This window comes from Pleurodeles waltl, chromosome 6, assembly GCF_031143425.1.
Source record: "Pleurodeles waltl isolate 20211129_DDA chromosome 6, aPleWal1.hap1.20221129, whole genome shotgun sequence".
NCBI classification, from domain to species: domain Eukaryota; kingdom Metazoa; phylum Chordata; class Amphibia; order Caudata; family Salamandridae; genus Pleurodeles; species Pleurodeles waltl.
The window spans coordinates 898390972-898412817 of NC_090445.1; the positions used below are offsets into that span (position 1 = coordinate 898390972).

At 40.7% G+C, this 21846-nt stretch overlaps 1 protein-coding gene across 1 annotated transcript in view; it reads left to right on the forward strand.

The window, feature by feature from the left end:
• DOCK1 (dedicator of cytokinesis 1) overlaps nucleotides 1-21846 on the forward strand; it is a 1072828-nt gene that overhangs the window by 777937 nt on the left and 273045 nt on the right. The window contains exons 36-38 of the mRNA XM_069239713.1: nucleotides 921-961; nucleotides 5223-5313; nucleotides 20153-20272. Of these exons, the coding sequence (XP_069095814.1) occupies nucleotides 921-961; nucleotides 5223-5313; nucleotides 20153-20272 (252 nt within the window). The remainder of the gene's footprint in view (nucleotides 1-920; nucleotides 962-5222; nucleotides 5314-20152; nucleotides 20273-21846) is intronic.

Genomic DNA, 21846 nt, shown 5'->3' on the forward strand with positions numbered 1-21846 from the left:
AGAAATTACACAGGAATACTCCTGCGTGTTTAATCCATAAAAAAGTTGTATAGTGAAATTGTAGAAGAAAACGTGGAATGGGTATATTTCCGGGCTTTCAGCATAGGTTTATTAATTTGTGTCTATGATGCCGGTGCCCCTGATAGTTCCTTTTGCAGTATTATTCCTGCTTCCTGTGATCATTAGTTTCGTTCTGTTAGATTTGGTGACTCAACATGATACATCAATTCATTTGGATACTTTTGCCTGCATTGTTATGAAAAGGGATGTAATATCTCGCAGACCTGATTGATTGCAGACATCTGTAAACATTCTGCCGTTCCTCATTTACATAATGTTACTGTCATACCCTGTGCATAGTATTTACCAGTGGGTTTCAGGCGGCTTTTAAACAGTTTTTTTCAGTGTTTAGTTATGGCACTTTATCTCTGAGTCTCTCAAGGCCAGCGGCGTTCAAGCGTTTCATGTCTTGACATGATATGCGTTCTCTGCTAGCAGAATACTATATAGAAATGTAGCATTTTCGTGAAAAAAAGACTCAACGGAGAATGGATGATTACTCGGGTAAGATTAAAGAGTTACAAGCCATAGTTCAGCAACTACTTAAAAATTATGTTTTTGAACATTACCGCGTTTAAACTGAAAATGCTTAATGGTGTGTGGCTTGCAAATGACACAATCTAATTTCTGACAGCGCTTTCCCCCGAGGATTGCTAACTGAGACGTACAGATGCCAGGCAATGAAGTACCCACTGTGGATTTTGAGTTGAACTTTAGACTTAAGCACCTTGTATTTCTAAAAAACTAATGTAAATGTCACAGCTCAAATTTGGATTCTTACATCCTATGAATATGAATTGGGTCTTGATTTAAAAGACATGCCTCGCTGTTTCTTCATTATAATTGCATTTTTTTTCCAGAACTTCTACAAAGAAATTGAACGGGAAGAAATGTACATAAGGTTCGTAAAAATACACTTACCTTTTCGTGTAAGAAAGTGTGTCGGGAAAGCAGGTTTCGACCCTGTAAAGACATGACAGCATGCTCGTCGCGTGCTAGAATGTTGCTGTCGTGGCAGTGCACCTTGGGTATGAAGTAAAACTTTACCAGGAGTAAATATCCGGGCTGTCTGATTCCTGTCCACGCGCCGCAGCATTTGGGCTCCTATTACAATAAAGTATATAAAATTGCCGAAACACGTTATTAAATATAGATAGACTTTCCGGTGCTGAGGCTTAAATCAAGCAGAAAATTGGGCAGGCGGTTTTCAGAATCTATTTTCAATGTCATAATGTAACCATTTCCTGAGGGAATTGCTGGCTGTTCTCTCTGACCTGCATCTCCACAGCATCTTGTCAGTTGTTCATGATATCTTCGTCTGAAGCTTTCAGCGATGTCTGGAAGTAAAGCTAGGGCTAATAAATATAAGTGGGGACGCGCAGCTCTTCTAGTTCGAGGGTTCCTTTATAAAGCAGGCAATGGACAATATAACCTAGCTAAAAACTGTATTACATTTATGCTTTAATACCATATTCCCATGGAAGACAGTTCACCACAATGCCAATAGTATCGGAAGTGACATCATAGCTCATTTGACCTCAATGTCATCATAGGAAGTGACGAACAATGACCTATTTTTAACCTCTCCTCAGTTTTCTGTTTCTCAGCTGTGAGTCTTGTTTATTATCATTCCCCTCTGTGTCTCACTTGTTGCTGTGTCTCACTCACCTTTCCCGTCTCTTTCTCTATCCCACTGTCTTTCTCACTGACCTCCTTATAAGATCTCACATATATTCCCTCTATTCCTTGACTTACTAACCTGTTCTGTCCTTTTCACCTCTTTCACTTGTCTCAAACGTTTTTGCTCCTTTGTCTTTTTTCTCACCGCTGTCTCAATATCAGTTGCAGATCTCTCACCTTTCCGTCCCTCCATCTCTCCCTCAACTGCTTTTTTCCCACCTATCAGCACTTTCTCGCACTCTCTCTAAACTGTTAACCACACTGTCTCCAATTTAGCTCCTTCACTTCACCACAACTCTCTCTATTGCCCCCTTTTTTCAGCTGCCATTTTCTCAACTGTCCACCTCCCCACTTCTCACAGCTGTTTTTCTAACGTATTTATTTTGCCTCTCTCACAGCTGTCTTCCCTTCACTCTGAGCTGTTTCTCTCGTCACTGTCTCTGACACTCTCCCCTCCCTCTGACACTGTCTCCCGCACCCTCTGCCTCTCCTTCTCTAGGAGCAGACTCTTCTCAATAGTCTCTCGCCTCTTCCAGCTGCCCCCCCACTCTCTGAGGTGCATCTATATTACTTGTCTCTTGCCTGTCCTTCTCGGAGCTGAATATTTCTGACTAGTTTAATCTACCACCCTCTGCTTCTCCGTTGTCTATCACTAGCTGTCTCTTTATCACTTTCTCCACAACTTTCTTATCTCTTTTCTCATCTGTGTCTATCAGGATCGCATCTCTCATAGTGGTAGCCCCTCTCACTGGTCATCCCCACTGTCCGATTCTTGGCTGTCTCTTTTGTCACCTGCGTATGTGTGTATCACCTGCTATTCTCAACTGTTTCACTGTTTCACACCTATTTATATCTCTCACTCACTTTGTTACCTCTCACTCACTTTCCGTTGCCTCTCTCTAAAGTCTTTTTAATCATAACTTCTCTGTCTGTCTGTCTCTCTCCCTCTCTCACACACACACACACACCTTTGTGTCTATCGTTCAACTGTCTCTCTGTGGTGTCTTCTTCCAGCTTTTCCTTTTGATATGTTCTCCTCATTTCCCCTCACAGTCTTCCTCTCCTTCCCACCTCCTCCCCTCTCTGTCTCCTACACTTCCTGCATTTTTCCCATGACCCACGCCACACATTTTTACCGGGGTCCTCCCCCGATGTAGCCGAGTGGCACAGAAAGTAAACAACACTCGCTAGAGCCTTGTTTAACTCCTATTCCCGACACTGCCCTCACCACCACCGAGACCAAGGGTTGCAAAGCCAATGTCAGGGGCCGCGGAAGGGAAGCCATGGGTATCACCTGCGACTCCTGGCGACCCCTCAGCTGTGCCCATGTTTCTTTGGCTTCAGAAAAACACTTCTTACAGAAAATACGTTAGCATATTGTTCTTATTGAGTTCCTGATGAAATATGATTTAGGGTTGCTTGGCTTTCATTTATGCAGACATAGAAAATTAAAAAGATGTTTTTATGTACACTGGGCTTCTCTCTCCGAAAGTAAGTACCCCTCAGTGCACAATATTATGTTAATCAGGTTATGGCCAGTAGAAGGGCCTCACCCTTTAATCAGAACCAATGAGTACGAACTGTAAATGGTAAGGAAAATAATAACTTCAGAAAAATACATCTTTTATAATGGCAACACAACAAATTGATATTTTAATTAGGCCAAGAAGGTAATTTATTTTATTAGTTTAATTAAGGTATCAAGTTGTTGCTTCCTTAAGAGGGATTACATTTATACTTATTGTCACTTAAATGGTACGCAAGAACCGTTACCCAAAATCAATTTTAACTTGCATGAAAGCTAAAATACAGATACTAAAGTGTGAAGGGGTCAAAATAAAGTAAATGTTGTTGGGGTCGTTCTGCTGAATAAGAGGACGAAATGATAAGGTGGGAAAAAAGGTGAGTTTTTAATTTTAAGATGAAAAACAGAGTGGGAGAATGATGTATGTTTGGAGGGAGTTCGGGTGAAGTAGGTGAAAGAGATAGAAGAGCAGAGGGGAGATGATGGTGGGGGGAGAGCCAAGTCGGTGCGGCAAAGGTGAAGTAGGAAAGTGAGCAGGAGTATGAAGTGCAAGTGAAAGACTGGAGGGGGTAAAGGAGTGAACATATCTATAGACACAGTGAAGTGTATTCAGAGTCCATTGGGAGAGGCTACGCCTCTATAGCTGTCAGAGAAGCTCATGAGGTGGAGCGAAACAAGGGTGAATGTGGACAGTTAGCAGGGACAGGTAAATGAAACCTGCAGACAGACCAAAGTGAAAGAGATTACATGTTTCTGTTAAGAAAATATATAAAGGTGGAAAGTAGCTTAGCAGGATTAGAAATCAGGTATATTCAAGCAGAGTCACATGCAGGTAAAGAAATATGAGGTGAAAGGAAGGACTGAGAAGAATTACAAGGTTGCGAACAGATGGTAAAAAGTGGTTGTCAGGCAGGGAAAATGACATGAAGACGGTCATGGACGACAGAAAACACAAGGGAGAAGTAAATGGTGGTGTCTGGTTTGAAGGATGTGGTTGGGAGACCACTCAAGTAGTCGATCTATGAAAAACTGGAAAAGAAGGTAGTGTGTAGCCAAACACAAATTGTGTAAAGGAGATTTTGGTCTAGAAACCTCCTGTCTGCTGGTGGTCTTAAACATTGAAATAGCAGGTGATATTGTTCAGACAGATTATGCCAGAGGGTTGTTAATAAAAGAGGGTCAGTTTTTTTTTTTTAATGTGTTTTTAGACTATACCCTGCCCAGGGCAATTGGTCGGTCGGAGCTGGACTAAGTCATTGGACCATCTGAGTGGAAATAGTGAATACTAAGGTCAGAAGTTAGCTGAGAATGAAAAGTTAATTTAAGAATTATGTTGACAATTGTAAGATAAACGATTGGACAATGGGATAAGAGAACATTCAAGAGGCAGTTAATTTAATACAGGGTCAAATTGAAGAAGTTTTAAAGCAATAAGGGAAGAGGCATCCTTTATACAGATATAAGCTTTGAATGAGTTAAAGAAGAAGAGGATGACACAGGGACTAAATAATCAAAGGGAAAATGCAGTTGGCCTACTTTTACCGTCAACATTTTCTGCAGAAATATTATTATCCAGATGGGAGAATAGAAATAGAGATTTTACTGCCAGAGGTTTCTAGAAAAATAAATTATAGATTAAAAAAATACAAATGCTTAGTATAATGTGATCTCCTTTTAACACCACATTTTTAGGTATATATTTTAAGGTTATTTTGTCTACTATATGCGTTTATTTTATATTTTAGTAATCTGTGGGATTTTATAATGCTGAAGGTACAGGAGATGAACCCTTGTGAATTATATTGTTGTGTTTATTTTTGGTGGTAATTTGTCAAGTCAGGATATAGAGTAAAACATTTATATAAAACAATTGTTTGATTTTAGAGTTAAACTGGTCATAGTTTTTACAAGAATTGGCTCTGTCAAGTTTTATAAACACACTATTTTATTAATTTAGATACTTGTACAAGCTATGCGACCTGCACAAAGAGTGTGACAACTACACAGAAGCTGCCTACACACTTCTTCTGCACGCCAAACTTCTCAAGGTATTTCAGTGTGATTGCCTGCATTAATCCCTTTGGGCTTAAGGCAGTGGTTCTTAACCTGTGGTCCGGGGACCACTGGGAGTCCGCAAGACCTACTCTGGGTGTTGACTGCTGCTTAGAAATTAAATAATATTAACAGACTTCTAAATTGTACATAAGTAAAAAGTAAAATTGAAAATAATATAGTCTGTATTAGAATTAATTTTGTGTGTTGTTTTGCCTTTGAAGTCATCAAGATTGCTTATGCAGCAGTCTTGGGATTCCAATAAGGACTCAGTAGGGGTCTACAGATTCCGCAATGAATCAGTGGGGGTTCCTAGACTCCAGTAACGATTAAGTGGGGGCTCCACAAAAGTCAAAAGGTCAAGAACCACTGTCTTCAGGATTACACTAAATTGATAGCTTTCAGTTTTGAAATACTGAAGCAGTTAGTCTTGGATGCGGGTGATTGTCTTTTCTGATCATAGTTTAACAATTGATGCAGATATCAAGTGTTTCAGGGGCTCATCACTTGAGAGTCTATTAATTGAAAGCGTAGCTCGCAAGGGCCAGTATTATCCATCAAATAATATTAGAACTGTCATAAAGCATAAATTATGGTTCTTCAGGATAATCAATAGCAAATAAACATTTCCAACTTAAATTACAAATGCCAACCCGTACACACCATTTCATACTTATTTTTATCAAAATAATTTCATTTACTTTTCAAAGAAATGTAATTTATTTCACATTGATAGTTCCAAATGCACCTTTTTCCCATAGATGAGATATTCCGTTTTTTTTTTTTTTTTTTACATATTTGGGTGGTAAGGTTAATTCGTGGGTCTGAGTCATGAAAAGGAAAGATTGTGTGCTGAATACGGGCTGCCCACTTTTGATTAAAATAACATTTAAAAACTCTTGGAATTCTCTTTCCTTTTGCTCATTAATAGGTCAGGCAAGGGATAGAGGCATGCATTTACAACATAAATGGCACATACAATTTTGTCACTGTTAGTGATTCTGAATCCCCAGTAAGTGTTTTTAGGGTCGAGCCTGAATCGCTTGCGCATGCGTTTGGCTTGCGAGACGCTTTAGGAGTTAGAAAAGGGCTTGGAGCCCCGTTGACATCACGTCTGTTGTCTTTTATTGGTTCGTGGGCTTGCCTGTTAAAATCTGCTTGCTTTCATTAGTTGAAGGCACGCATATGTCATGCCTTTTCCGGTGGTTAGCCCTCCTAGAGCACAGTGACCAAGTACTGAAAACATGCAAGGCTCGCTGTTTCCCGTCAGGTTTGTGGACTACTTTTTATCTTTCGTTCGCAGCACGATCTCGCTTGGCAGAAGCCAAGCGCTTTGCATAACATCCACTCTTTTACATAGTTAATTGCACTTTTGACAGTTACATAGATAATTGCATTTTTGCCGATAGGTTTCATTTCGAGTGAACTGTAGCTGCACGATCGCACTGTTTTTTCTTTCAATGCGGAAAGAAAAATCTGGTTGGGAGTTTACAACTGCTAATAGCTGTAACTCGGGGAAATGCGAGACCCTAGTGCATTGCAAATGCTTATTTTTCTTGTCTTTAAGCGAACGAGCAAGCATGTGCTTAGTGGGTTTTTTAATGAGCCGCTTACATTTTTCGAAGACTAGTACTGTTCTGTTGCTTCTTCCCAGTAGTACCAAGCATGGCGTTTCACGTGCACCAGTGCTGAATGTTCTCATGCTGTTTTGCTCTAATTTCTCCTTGGGAATCTTTCTGCCAAATCTGCTGCGCCTCTCCTTGTACCACGTTTTTCTTTACAGAAAAACTATGACCACAACATGTAATTAGTCGGCCAATAACTTTATTGTGTGTGGTTAATAAAAACCCTTACAAGACAACATTACAATGTGGTAAAACAATCTTATAAAAACTACTGTGTCTAAATAGAAAGTATTGACAAAAAAAATATTTCAGATCACCTGCTACTTATTTTAATATGTTAAACCTAATCATAATTTAGACAGCAGCAAAACGACAGCAATAGCTGGGTAAGCCATCTCATTCTACACCTTCACTGAAAACGTTAAAACCAACATTGAAAAAATGAATGCTGATTACTTCAACCCCAGGGAAACAGCAGCAACATAATAAGGCATTCCATCATATTCAATGAATAAAATGTGATAAAGCTGATCATTTAAAAATTGACACTTCATGCACTTAGCTGTATAAACAATTGGATATACTTATTACCGGCTTTCGCAAATCTGTTTTCCATCAACATCATGAATTTCATAAAGGAATTGTTTAAGTGCAAATTGTTTGGGTCCTAGCACGCCTACAAGCGCCTGCCTAGAATAACCTCAACGTTGATCTCCGTTCAACTGGTAGACTAGGAAAGATGCAGACAATGTGAATAATAGTCTCAGCTGCTGAAATGCATAGCTTGCACTCTACAGTTTACTTGGATTTAATCCATCATGGAGCTAGGTCGAATCCATGGTGTAGCCAGGTGGCTGCTAACTAGTCAGCCTGCCAGTCATACGATGGCAGATAATGCTGGAGAGATTCCCATAGCGCACAAATTACTCATCCATGAGGAATGGGGATCTAGGGAAACTTAACAAGTTTAGATGAGCTATCTGCTCAATGTAACAAGTTAAAATGTACAGCTCGTATTGGGGACAACTGTTCACATGTAATAAACATCTCGAAATTTAGGAAAACGTACATCACAGTTGCAAAAGAAGTGTATGTTTTCGATAAGCAGTTCTCTGACAAGGGAAGGAATTTTCTACTGTGCGTTATCACCAACCTTCTTCGAGCAGTACACCGGATTGCAGTACAGTCGTACTATTATCCCGCTCTACTTATGCACACGGGTGGGGCCAGAGAGCAAAAGAAGGAAAATCCAGTGCTTAATTTGGGCCGGTGGTTGGAGGTGGGGCCCATCAGCTCTTGTTTTCGTGAATTAGAGCGTATGTTTCATCATCAGACATTGACCCCGAGCAAAACACAAAAGGATTAAAGAAAGAAGATGAAAACGACGGAAAACAGTGACGAAGTGAGAAAGCAGTTAAAGGGCAAAGGACTATCTGGTAGTGGATTGATGAGACATTGTGGGGGAGTCAAGCCTAGACAGTCCTGGAGTTCGGTGCTACGGAGCACTTAATGTGTCATATCTTAAGCACTCGGTGAATGTGCCTCATCCTGTGTGTTATGGTACACCTAATAGTGACTCCAATCCCTGATCTTTTGGTGTGTGCACACCATCAGCTTTGCAATGAGCGTGGCATAGACTTTGATCTTGTTGGCACATTTGACAGTTACTACTGCCCGTGACATCCACCTGACTCAAACCTGGCAGTCCCGATGCACATTTAACAATACGAGTTGTCTACATTGGATACACCTGCACTTATAATAGAACTTCGCTGTTTGGTTGCAGCAACATGGGAACGCGATGGAGGTACTTTCATGACAAAACTCAAAAGTAGAAAGAACAGGGAATATAAAGTGATGACAGTCTAAAAAAAAACACTCTAATTCTGAATGATGCAGGAATATATCGTATCTTCCTTTTTTCTTCTCAACCCTTAGAGAGCTACACTGTACGAATCGACTTATCAAGCATTTCGACAAGGATATCTCTGAGCGACGTTTTTACTGAGTGTTGCCAGGGGGCACATGCCACACACTGCTTAAAGACACTTTGCATTTATGAGGGTTAGCTTTGTGACGACACAAATAGGTTCCGGTCCCACTTACATTACCTAGCCCATCTCTACTAGTAAACTCTTGCATATGTTTGCTGGTACCTGATAAACTGTGTAATTTGTAGTGACTGAAATTCCTAAATAAATTCGTCAGTGCACAATTCTTACTTGATCTGTTTGAGTTTATCTTTTTCATATTTAAATTTCACAGAAATTATTTCTGAACTGAGTTAAAACATAGGGCATCAAACAAATGTAGAACTGTTGACAGGGTCCTCTGTGATATTACCACTAGAAGAAGTAATCCAGGGTAATCTCCCAGTTTATGGAATACATACTTGAGCAAGTGTTTTATTGAAATGTAAGAACATCTTTACATGTGATTCAAAACATTAATATCCTAATGTGGGATGTTTAAAAAAAACTCTACACGCCAGTTAATAAGGCTACTAGTAATCTTAATAATAATGGAACTTGAGAAAGAGAAAACTTAAATGAACATTTTTCCATTTTATTAGTAAATATGCAACAAAGCTGCTGAAAATCAACTCTTCTAATGTTGACCCAAATGCTTAAGTAATCAGACCAATGAGGTATTTTCCTGTCGTATTATACTGTCTTAGAAACATAGAGAACAGAGAACTTTACAGTGCAAACAATGAGTGAGGTAATGTAAGAAGATGGAGTCTGCTAAATAACTAACAAGTGGCAACGGGGTAAAAGGGTGTATGAAACACATGCCACCTGGGCCCTGATTTCAAGTTCGTGTATTCGATAAGGGATTATACCGGACCAGAATTAACTATTTTGGACTGTACCTCCCCACCTAAATCTGGCCATTCTACTTAGAGGTCTCTGGAATGGAGAGTAACCTGTTGGACCTACAATTACAGATCCTTTTCCACAGGATTTCCCCAGGTCTGGGGGACTGGTCTACTGGTCATCTTTAGTACCACTCACTCTGAGCAGGGAGTGACAGCAGCTTGCTTTGGGGGATCGTGGGGTATGCCTGTGTCTGCAGATAGGCTAGACTTCTGGGCTGCAGCAGGAAGCATGGCATGATCCTTTGGTGTTCTGTGAGTGGGCGAGTGAAGGCTGTTTGTGCCTTACGCCTCTGCTTCCACTCAGTTGCCAGTGGTTTCACACTGAGACAAATCAAACTCGTAACCCGTAATCTTGGTGGTGGAACCCAGGCCATCCCTGATTAGCTGATGCAATATTAATCCCTCTACACCAGCAGGCTGGCTTGGTTTACATGTACTGGTCCCCCAGGTCTTCAAATGAAGAAGTTTGTCTTTTAAAAATAGTACTGTGGCTTCCTCTGCCCCCTAGACTAGTTCACCATGCCTCTCAGTCATCTGATGAATGTATGCATGTACAAACTCCTTATTTCTCATAAACTTTTGTAAATGTTTCGCTTAAGAAGGGACGTAGCTCTTGTGCAGAGAAACACATGGAGCTGTCCCCCACCCTGACCGCAACTGTATTAACCGTTGAATGATTTACATTTTCTTAATGAAAAAAAAAAACGAATAAATACTTCTACATGCATGTGTGAATTCAAGCAATTTTATAAGATATATCCAGCTTCAAATATCACATCAATACACAAGTTATTCAGAGGTGAGCAATCATGTACCCTCCCACTATCAATTATTGCATTACATCTTCCCCAATTACTACGTAACCCAAACTGTATCCTGTAGGCAACCATAGTGAGGAAATGTAGTAAAGAAAATCTATGTCTTAACCCTGCTAAAATACTGCTGCAGACAAGCAGAGCTTTACAAGGACAGAGAATGCAGAGATTAAAGAAACGCGGGCTTGTATTGCTGTAGAGCCTGAACAACCCCTTACCTGTTGCATCCCACCTTGACTACTCCACACCAAAGTTGTCTCCATGTCTATACCAGCTAACTGTGTACCTTTCCTGATTCAGCTCCAGTCTAGCAGCTGTCACAAACCTGAACGAAGGCGAGGTACTTGAAATGCAAGATAGGCAAAAGAGATCAACCACCGGAGCTGCCGCTCCACAGACTCTGATTAGACTGACGAGAATAACATGTTAAGTAATCTCATGGAATATTCAAGTTGAGGGAGTAGCAAATTCACAGCAGGACAGCTAAGCTACCCATGAATTGGGCACAGTTGGCTTCTACATACAAGTGTTAGGTACCCTGCAGCCTCTGCTGAGAGTGAGTGAGTGTGAGAGAGAGAGAGAAAGAGAGAGAGAGAAAAAAATAACAGAATCATTGATTTTCAAGAACACTGGATTAATGAAACCCAAATGGGGTTACATTGTGAAGGAAGATCTCTCAATAGTATGAACACATCTGGGCTGCAGTAAGTCAGACAGTCTAATTAATGCGTGGTAACAAACCTGTCCCAGCCCTCTCCAGTGCATTGTGGCAAATGGGCCATTGCACATAGTGTTTGTTGTAGTGAAGTGTGTCTTGAAGAGCAGTCAATGATGCACAGTCCTTGGCAGTATTATCTCGTTCTTGTGGCCGCTTCCGAAGAACAAAGATTATTTTGCAGGAAATGTGACCTGCTGGTTACTGTCTGTGGATGAGTTCCAGTTAAGCTTCCTGGTGCTGACTTCTGGCACTGGACACGAGCCACTAACTCCCCCAAAGTGCAGGAGCTTTTAAAAGCACTCTAAGGGGACAAGTTGCACACTGGTTAGTAGGCTGTCCTGGTGCTTCTCGGTGCATGCTGGTAAATATAGTGCAATATAGTCCTTATTCACAGTCCTTATTGTAGTTTCTTCAGTCTTGAAGCACAGCCAGTGCTTGACACTATGGATTTATTCTTATGAACTCTTCAGAAGGGCTGGAGGAACATGACCTGCTGCTACGTACCTGTGGATGAGTTCCAAAGAGCTCCCAGGTGTAGATCTCTAAATCTGGCTACGAGTCACCAGCTCATTCAAAGGGTAAGAGCTTGTTTGATGATGTAATTGACCGCTGACCACAAGACTGTACCTGTCCCCCTAGTACATTTGCGTGACTTGTTTCCAACAACCCGTCACTACTTTGAATTCCTAAACAGAACACCTATTATTCATACCAAAATGGTGCACATCTAGATTCAGTGGCACATTAATAAACTCCTACTTAACTGGTAAGCACGAACATCACCATAGTGTAAGCTGCCCCATCTTCAATAAATCCACCCCACGTCCTGACACTTCAAGACTAATTCATTCTATGTCATATATAAACTTGGTTTCTTCCCTTTCTCACTTGAATTAAAGACTTCCTGAATTTTATGTACTAGAATGAATCTAAGCCACCTTATGTTATTACTGCAGCCTTGTTAATTATTTGATGTATGCTTTCTTTTTGCACATGTAAGCTGGGCTCATGGTGTTTGCTTGCTCATTTCAAAAAGTTATTCAGTAGAGTAAAGCTTCAGACACATGTTAGAGCCCTTTAAGGAGGTTATAAATTACTTGCCAGTGAAATCCAAGCCTGCATATATCTGTTTGTGAAATAAGAAAAGATAAAACAACAAATGTGAGCACTTTCAATAAAGGTAAGCGGAAATGAAAGAGCACCTCTTCCTCAGCCACCTGTTCTTCAAGGCCCCCACTTAGGATCTGACTATGAGTAATGAAGGAATACCATGGAACTGTCACTGCTGGGTTATGATAATACATGTCTGTTCTAAGTATGTCCTTGAAGTATGTGGAACAAGATGCAGGAGCCTGTGCTTCCACAATGAGTCACCCGTTTTTCACTATTTGCAGCCTTTTTGGGATGTTCTGCCTGTTTTTAGTGCTCCAGGATTCCTGCTAAACTCGTAGTTCCCAATGTGGTTACTTAGAGGAATTACACTCCACTTGACCTGAGGGCCATAGTGTATTTGATGTAATTTCCACTAATGAAGCACAACATTTCTTGATATTGCTAAATTTACTATCCCATATTAGCCAGTATTTAAAACTTTTGTATGTTCTGTATACTACTTCGCTTAACAAGGTTTCATCTAAATGTTAAAGCCTAACAAAAGTTGAAAAGCATAACATAATTTGCTAATTATATCAAACAATCTTAGCGTTGCATTTGTGGTTAGTCCTTGAGGTAAATCTCGCAGATGACACGATAACGCGGCATTAATCACCTGGCAATGCAACTTCTTTCATATTCATTTTTTCTTTTCTTAGAGCAGTGAGGACACCGCTCACTGGAAGTGATTGAGTGTGTTGAATATGAGCGCTCGATACCAATATCCAGTACATGGCTGAAGAGCACTGACCTTCCTTTACAGAACGACCACATGAAGGTCGTCATGCGGAGTCTGGATGCGATTTTATCATTCCTCTCTTTCCATCTTTCACTGATTACCCCGAGTTTCAGTTTGGAGGTTCGCAATTTCCCCATTCTGTTCCACGTTCTGCTATCAGGCATTGATCTACAGAGCAAGAAAATAGTAGGGATGGCCTTTCTGTTCCCTCATTGTCAAGTGCAGGCATTTTAACACTGATCATAGAACGCCACACAGGCCCAACTCAGGCCACTCTGGTTGCTTAACACTAGTAGTTGGACTATTGTTTATTAAACTCGTCAAAGCGAGTATGTGGAGTGGCCCTAATTCATAGTGCTGTCCTACTGTAACCCGAAAGAACTTAATTCAATATTTTTTGTTTTTTGCTAAGCTATTAAAACACACAATTCCATCCACAACGTGAAGCGCCTGTTTTTTTTTAGTATTTCTATACTCGAATATTCACCTGCAAAACACACTTAAAAAAGCTTTATTATATGGGATTGTTTTTTAAATAAAACTTATTATCGATTTTATTCTAAAGGACAAACAATATGCAACATAGAAAAAATGATTACATCTCCACCCAAGGAAGATACAGCAGTATCATATTTGACAATACCCAGCAACAAATAACACAAGTCATATTTTGGCAGTTATTTTACTAATCAGAATTTCTTAAGGCAAATCTCTATGATTACACAGGACATCATCCATTCTTCAGGGACTAAGATCTCATGGGGTCACTGTAATTCCCCTATTTTCATTCTAGTCTGTCCAGATTTGTAATCTATCTGAAGACATCCTCAAGCAAGGTAAATCAGTTTTCAAGACTCATGCAGTGATCCAGACCCTTTTTTCATCCACCCAGAAACAGGGGATCTGTACCCCTCAATAGACCAGCAATGTTGTTCTTGGCAACCAAGAGCCTTAACAATAGCAATGCCATTTTAGATATTTTGGAATCCAGATCGATGTTTATATGAAGGATGGTCTTAAGGTTAGTAGGTACAGTCCAACCCAAAATGGCAGTAAGGGTTGAAAGCACACCTTCCCAGAAAGGGCAGCTTGTACATCCCCATATTGTATGTGATTTTTAACTTGCATGCCACATCGTAGGCATAGCAACAAGGATATTACCTTCCACTTCCATAACCTATGCTATTTGACATATACTGTGTGCAGATACTTAAGCTGAGCTGAACCAATCTGTATTGCGAGGCAATAGTAGAATCTCTACGGTAGATCTGCATTAATTGTGATCCTTTAACTCCACCCATCTACAATTTAGCCTGAGAAGGATAAAGGTTGGGGTCTTATCAAATTGAGATCCACTGGAGAGAATACTGTGCCCAAGTTAGAGGTATCAGAAGAATTGGCTCCTACGAAGATCAAATTTCCCCTGTCCCAAGTGTAATATTCTTACGATGTTCCATTGTTTAAATCCAGTTTGAGCTGCTACTTGGCTCAGTACCTTAACAACCCGCATGGGTGCTTGTTTTGGATGCTTGCGTGCCCATCCCAAAGTTTGAGATGTGTCTTGTCAGATTTTGAAAATTGGTAACTGGAGGCAGTAAGGGATCAGTCACTCCTTTACATATGAAATGTGATATCTGGACTACCTGCATAGCCCATTTTTCAGAAGCAGGAGCAGATGGTGGGCCAACCTGTGTATCATGCCACCGTTCATGTAAGATAACCAGATATGAAGACCTGTAATAAGATAGGATGTCTGAAGCCACAATTCCCCCATCTATGTAGATTTAAAACATTTCTCAAAGGTGAAATTTAGCATTGAGGATCAAAGCTATCATATTAAATACTGCAGCTCTGACCAACAAAGACAAGGGGCGTTTTGAAAAAAAATTCATATCTTGGGTAATTCATTGATTATTGGCTAGATGTTATGGTTCCAGGCCAATTGGGCATTCCATGTAACAAATAACCCCAAATATTTAAGCCTTTCCATGGAACCCTGCAAGTCACAGATAAAACTAAGGGCTTAAGGATGATCATCTAATAAAAATAGAGAGGATTTGGCTTTATTTAGACAGAGTCCGATACCATCTCCAAAATAAACCAAAAAATCTGATGCACCCTTGAGCCAACCATTCCTGGATTTGTTGTAAATAACAGGACCTCGCCAGCATAAAAAGCCACTCTATCCACAACTTTCCATATCTACTCAAAGTCTCACATCTGCGTGTCTGTACGATCACTGATGCAAAAAGCAACAAGGACAAGGGGCACATCTACCTTGTGCATCTTTTCATTGTAAACGGATCTGATTTCTCCTACCGCACTCTAACTTTTGCTGAAAAGTCTGTGTAAAAAAATCTTGTATACTTGTTAAATGTAGGGCTAACGTTGATTTTGTCTAGCAAAGCAAACAATCCTATAGAGTCAAAGGCTTTTCCAAAGTCAGCCAATAGAATTGTGTTGGGCCCTTCCAAGAAGCCTGAGAGTATGTCTTGTGGGACTCCAGGCATAATGTTGGTTTCATCCAGTCAAATTAGGGAAGTAATAACCAATAGCAACCTAGGAAATGGGTTTCAAGGACTTTCACAAGAATTGTCATCTGCACACTGAGGAGAGGATCAGCCGATAGGAGGAACACCAGTCCAGTGGATGTCTCAGTTTGTTGATAGGTGCAATGAGCACGATCTGAAGGCAATTGTGCCCTCTCCTGAGACTCTAAACAACCAGAAACAAGTCTAAGAATTCTGATGCATAAAGTTAAATGACTTCAGATGAGAACTAATTTGGTGCTGGAGTTTTACTAGACTGAAGCCGTCCAGGGCTTCTGATAGTTCTTGATTTGTAACTTTTCCATCCAGAATAGAACTCTCTGCATCTCATAACCTCCTCATGGGAAGATAAGAGACAAAACTGGCTCATGCATCTGTGGCCAGTGTCTCAACCCAAGAGTATAGGTCAGAATTGTAAGTCGCAAATTAGAGTGCTACATCGAGGTCCCCTGGAACAACACAACCATCATCAGGGGAAATGTGATGGGTTCCTGTTTAGACACAGTTTGACATCAGTCATGTAAAGATTTACTGGTGGTGTCCCGTTACTGGTAGACACGACTTTGTGTTGCAAGTGATACTGTGCGTGCCTCTTCAAACAATGATAGCTGCAATGTGGATTTCATGTGTATTATTTCTCCATTAGAGTTAGGTGAGGGAGAGTGCATGTGCTGTTTCTCAAGTACAAGAAGGCAGGCCTCCATATCTGTCACCTCTTGTTGCTGCTCCCCATCTTGAAAGCCAACAATGTTTCCACATATAATGTTCTTAAAGGTTTCCCAAAGTGTCCTAGGGGAGGCCACAATACCCCTCAACTACATCTGCGATGTATTCTCTAAATTATTCATTTTGTAGCCACCATGCATTCAAGTGCAACCCCAACGCCAGTCTCCTTGGGCCCATCCATAGTGTAAGCTCCAAGTGGGAGTGATCTGAAAGACTTCAGTCAGGATTCATACCCACCACTACCCTAGCCAGGTCCGAGTTTGGCACTAAAAAGTAGCCAAGGCAGGAGAATGTTTGTGTCTTACAGTAAATAGTAAAGGCCTTTTCCTTGGACAAAAGATTTGTCGGTAACCTCCAGTGCCCCAAAGATTGTTGCCAATATCGTAAGGCTACATTGAAGAGCTCCTGATTGTCGCCATCTATCCAGCCTCCACTCAACTACTATATTGAGATCTCTACCCAGAACCCACTGTCCCAATGGTAGTCGTTCCATGAACCCACTGATAGCTTCCGAGAAGGACGTCAACAGGAGGGGGGCACATATATAGTGAGTAAGGACAAAGGTTTGCCATGTGACACACCAGTAACTACTACATAGCCACTCAGATTATCATGCCAAGAGTGGGTAGCCTGCAGAGACAAGTGGCTTTGGATCAAAATGGTGACAAGCCCACACCGTCCAAAATGGACATTTTATGCCCATGGAATGGGTATTTTCTTAAAAAAATTAAAAAAAGGTTATCTGGATTTAGCACTTCGCTGCTTTATGAAGTGCTCCCCCTTTAACCTTGTCTAGCCAGACCATTTACATTGATTATGAGAGAGTTCAATCCATGGGTTGGCTACTCTGAGCCAAAACAAACATAGATCCTTAGGAATTTGCAGATCCTAGCCATCATTCAAGCAATTTTAGGCCAAACTCACATAATTGGCCATGCATTGGGTGTAATGTTGACACACGTACACAACATAGACCTCATTATCTGTGCATAATCTTTTATGGTTGCACTGCCTCCCCAATTTAAAACTCGTAAATAGTCACACCCAATGCCGTAGCCACTTTACTTTGTTTGTCGGATTCTACAATAACATGCTTTTATTATATTACTATCATATACTCTGAAACCTTAGAAAAGAAAAGTATGAAGTCACCTACATGCACAGAGTGAACTCCAAATGTCACTGATTCTGCCAGCTTTCTAAAAAGGTTTTTTTTCCACAGTATAAAATTAACATTGAAGAAGCTTGCACAAAAACCCAATAATATCCATAAATGCAACATTCAATGGTATATTGGGGACTGGCAGAGATCAAAATAATTGTCTGAAACCTTAAACACCAGTGAGGCAAGTCACTGGTGAATGTGGACATGCTTCAACGTAAGAGTCATAAAAGGAAGTACCCAAAAGCTGTTAGGGGAGATAAAAATGGATTAAATTACCAGAAGCATCAGCAGAGCCTCAAGGCAAATGGAGGAGATTTTCAGTAACTACCAGTTGATGAGCAGTCCCAATGCACTCAAAATACCCCTTGTGTGACAAGCTAACATTGCTTTCTGATGTATTTTCTTTTAATCTGTTATCACAAACATTCTAGAAGGCTGAGAACCCCTTCAATTACCTTTCCATTGTTTTGCCTCCACCTCACTATCTCTTCAACTCATTTCATGGAATAACCATGGAGGAACTGCCAGGTCTGGCCAAAAGGTAAAGACATCCAACCAGCAAGTAGAGCTTTGCACAGAAACCTGCATGAAGGCATTTCTCCTTTAACATGTCAGAACTCACTTTCGTGATACATGGAACTATCCCTCTCTCCATGAAAGAGGCCTTTAACATGCCTCTCTTGAAGAAACCTTCAACTGATCCAAAATCCTACATATCTACAGGCCGAATTTTGACTTGACTAAACCTCAGCAAGACAAGGGAAAGGAAGGTTACAAAACAGGTAGAAGAGCATCTGAAACTAAATCATATCGTCTGCGATTATCAGTTTGGTTTGAGACCAGCCAGGGACACTGGAATTAGCATGGTTAACCTCAGTGACGGATCCACCCTAGAAGGATTATGATCATGGTTGTCATTTAAGGGTAATTTAGGCGACCCCTGGCGTCTTGCGACTCCTGCCCTCACGGGTGGCAAAATTCAGTGCCTCCAACACAGGGGCAGCTCGTCCTAATGGACTTCGGTTGAGACTCCACTTTCCTTGTTTTCTGTCCATTTGTTATTACACAAATAGTGAATAATATTACTATTAGTGTAATCCAAAATGGAGTACCATTAGCTGGAATATGACACCATCTGGCAGCTACAAAAAGTAAAAATGCTTTATGCTTTATGCTTTATTTATGTAAGAGAGAGTGTGTGTGAATGTGTTGTGTAAGCTTGTGTGTGTCAAAGTAAAGGTTAAGTGGGTTGTGTGATGTCAAGTCCGCTACCCCTGGCATTTTGGTGAATTGACGCCTATGATTATGATCCTTCTGTTTGAACCATAGTTAATGAGTTCTTATTGTATTAGTTACCAATCAGGGTACCACTTCCCTATTCTGAGTCCTTGTGAATGCCTGTGTGCCCTCTAGCACAGCTCATCGAACAGTACCAGGTGAACATACACATAAATGCAGATGACACCCAAATTCACGTTCAATTGGAATACGTGTCAACCAGACCAACAAACCCTCTTGGACCACTTTTTCTACAGAATAATAGAGATCTTCTTATGTCTGAATCGAGCAAAACCCACAGTCCTTATATTGTGAGAACAAAGCCTAACTGTCAACCTTCTAAATGTCCTTCCAGCTTACTTATGCCACCATGCAGCACATGTACAGTACATAAACTGGGACTCGTACTCGATTCAGAAATGTCTTTCATTCTTGGGCTCAAAGCAGAGCTGAAGCACGTGAATCCGCTGGTCTTTATCAAGAGAATCCTCCCGCTTCTCTGCTCTTACCACCAGGGCATATTACCAAGAGCTCCTACATTGTCTACACCAGGCTCCCACAATGCCTACTGACAGGCTGCGTAGACTTCCAAATCAGGCAGGCGGAATATGCTTAATGCTGTGAACATATCAAATTAGTTCTAAAAGAGACATATTGGCTCCCAGTGAAGGCAAGCTGGGGAGAGGGACTGAGGCAAAGACCAAGGATACCTAAACACAACTGCCCCCCAGGTTATGCGCCTAAAGAGATCTGCACTTGATAACAACAAATACAATTACTTAATGAACTGTCAAACAGTGAAACTTTGAGGACAGTATTGGGAGTTCAAAAGTGAGGTTGAACCTTAACAATATGTGTTTCAGGAAAGGGCTGAAAATCATAGGTCGCAGAAGCAGGCTAGGCTCTGCAAGATACCCTCCATCTCTGTAGTAGCAGAGGGTTTAGGTCCTCGCTGGGGGGCACGTCAGTGACTGAAACATGGTTTGTGTGCCGTCATTTCATTACTTCTGGGACCGTATAAACATCTGCAATACAATAAATACGTTTTAGACTTCAGTTTGGGTGTCTTTTCACTGGAGGCATTGTTCTCAATCGTAAAATAAATAGAGTTCTGCTTTGCTTGTAATGTTTGTTGTAGCCATAAGTTGATTCTACTAAAAAGATTTTGCCCTCGTTTCCCTTTTGTTTAGTGGTCAGAAGAAGCTTGTGCAGCACATCTTACTCAGAGGGATGGATATCTAGCAAATACACAAGGACAACTCAAGGAACAGTTGTTTCAGGAAATTATTCATTACTTTGACAAGGGCAAGGTAAACAAAACTGCACAACTGCATTTCTTAGCACACCATATTGTAAAGATATGTTTCTTTTTTTGAAGTTCAGTAGCTTTTAGACTCGCTATTCTTTATAATTCGGAATAGTTTATTTCAGAAGCCTGTTGTCCAACAATGGTGAAATATATGCAGGTGTGGTAAATGGGATGTAAGTGGGCGACGGCCCATTCTCACTAGTATGTGTCCGTGTTTTATGTTGAATATTTAGCCCAGATTATGAACGGGTGAGAACATGTTGAGCCCTGCGCAGACCGCTGGTTTGTGTAGATTTCGGGAATTGCGAGTTGCACACATGTTATCGTGCCGTGTAATTACTGGGCGGGATAAAATGTGCATCTCGGGATACATTTCATCAGGTCACCCCGGCTGAAATTTAACGGGGAATATGGTCCAGCAATTATCGTAGCATATTCGTTTTGTGGCATTATGCACCAAAATACGTGTGTTGGCCTCCATTAAATAGACAACAAACTTGAAATAGATGCTACTGATTGCACCAGGTGCGACACGTACCAAGTACTCCTCCGGGACACTTGTAATCAGGGCCTAATTGTGGAGAGGCTTCATGTTTACTGCCATGCACTCAGAATTTGTACTCATGAATGTTCTAACCCTTATTTTGAAAAAAGCGAATTGGAACTTATATTTTATTTTTAAGTTCAAAGAACCTCTGAAAAAGTACATTGAACCAAATCTAAGAAAAGTCCCTTGTCGATTGAATCTTTATCAGTATTATCAATGAGAGTGCTCTTCAGGTAGATGAATATGACAGAAAGAGCTACTTAGCCCACATTTAATTACAGTGCCAGCCGAAGTGACACACTTCAGTTTTCTGCACCAATGTTTAAAATAATTAAATTCATACTTCTGTACAATGTGACTCCCAGGAAAGCAAAGCTGTTCTCTGCATTATTAAGATGTTGCCTTCACTTTTATCCTTACTAACATTACAGTATGGTTGTTGTAGCACTGGTTTCATATGTGTACAGAGGCAATATAGCAATTAGTCACTAGCAGTGCATTTCCTTGTCAACTTCAATTGTACTTGAAATGCTGAATTACTGCTTACAACATTGCAAAGTAGTAGTAATACGTAAACTGCGACTTTTTACTGGTCATGAAGAGTTGTAGTAAATGTTAATTATTTAGGACTTTAGGTAAGTAATTGTTGATGTTATTGGTGATGTGATATGTGGTGTCAGCTGTGATGTCTCTGATGGACATTATTGATGTAAACATTACCCCTACAGTAGAGACTATACATCTCAGACGTTTCTTCTCTATGTACTTATGGTTTATATGTGGTAAGGAAGACTCTTGCAGAAATGTACTTTTTCTCCTGCGAGGAGTACAGTCCCTCCTAGGTACTTATAAAAACGACACAATGTGTGGGAGATTTTGTCCCATAATGCATCATCGCGGCCATGTGTCCTTCATCTGTTGGTGCTCGGTGGATAATTTCTACAATTTGCTCGCTATCATTGGAACTGTAATCTGTAATGTGCACGTTACACCAGTTACCTCGGAGTGTAGAACTGAAGGAGGCTTGC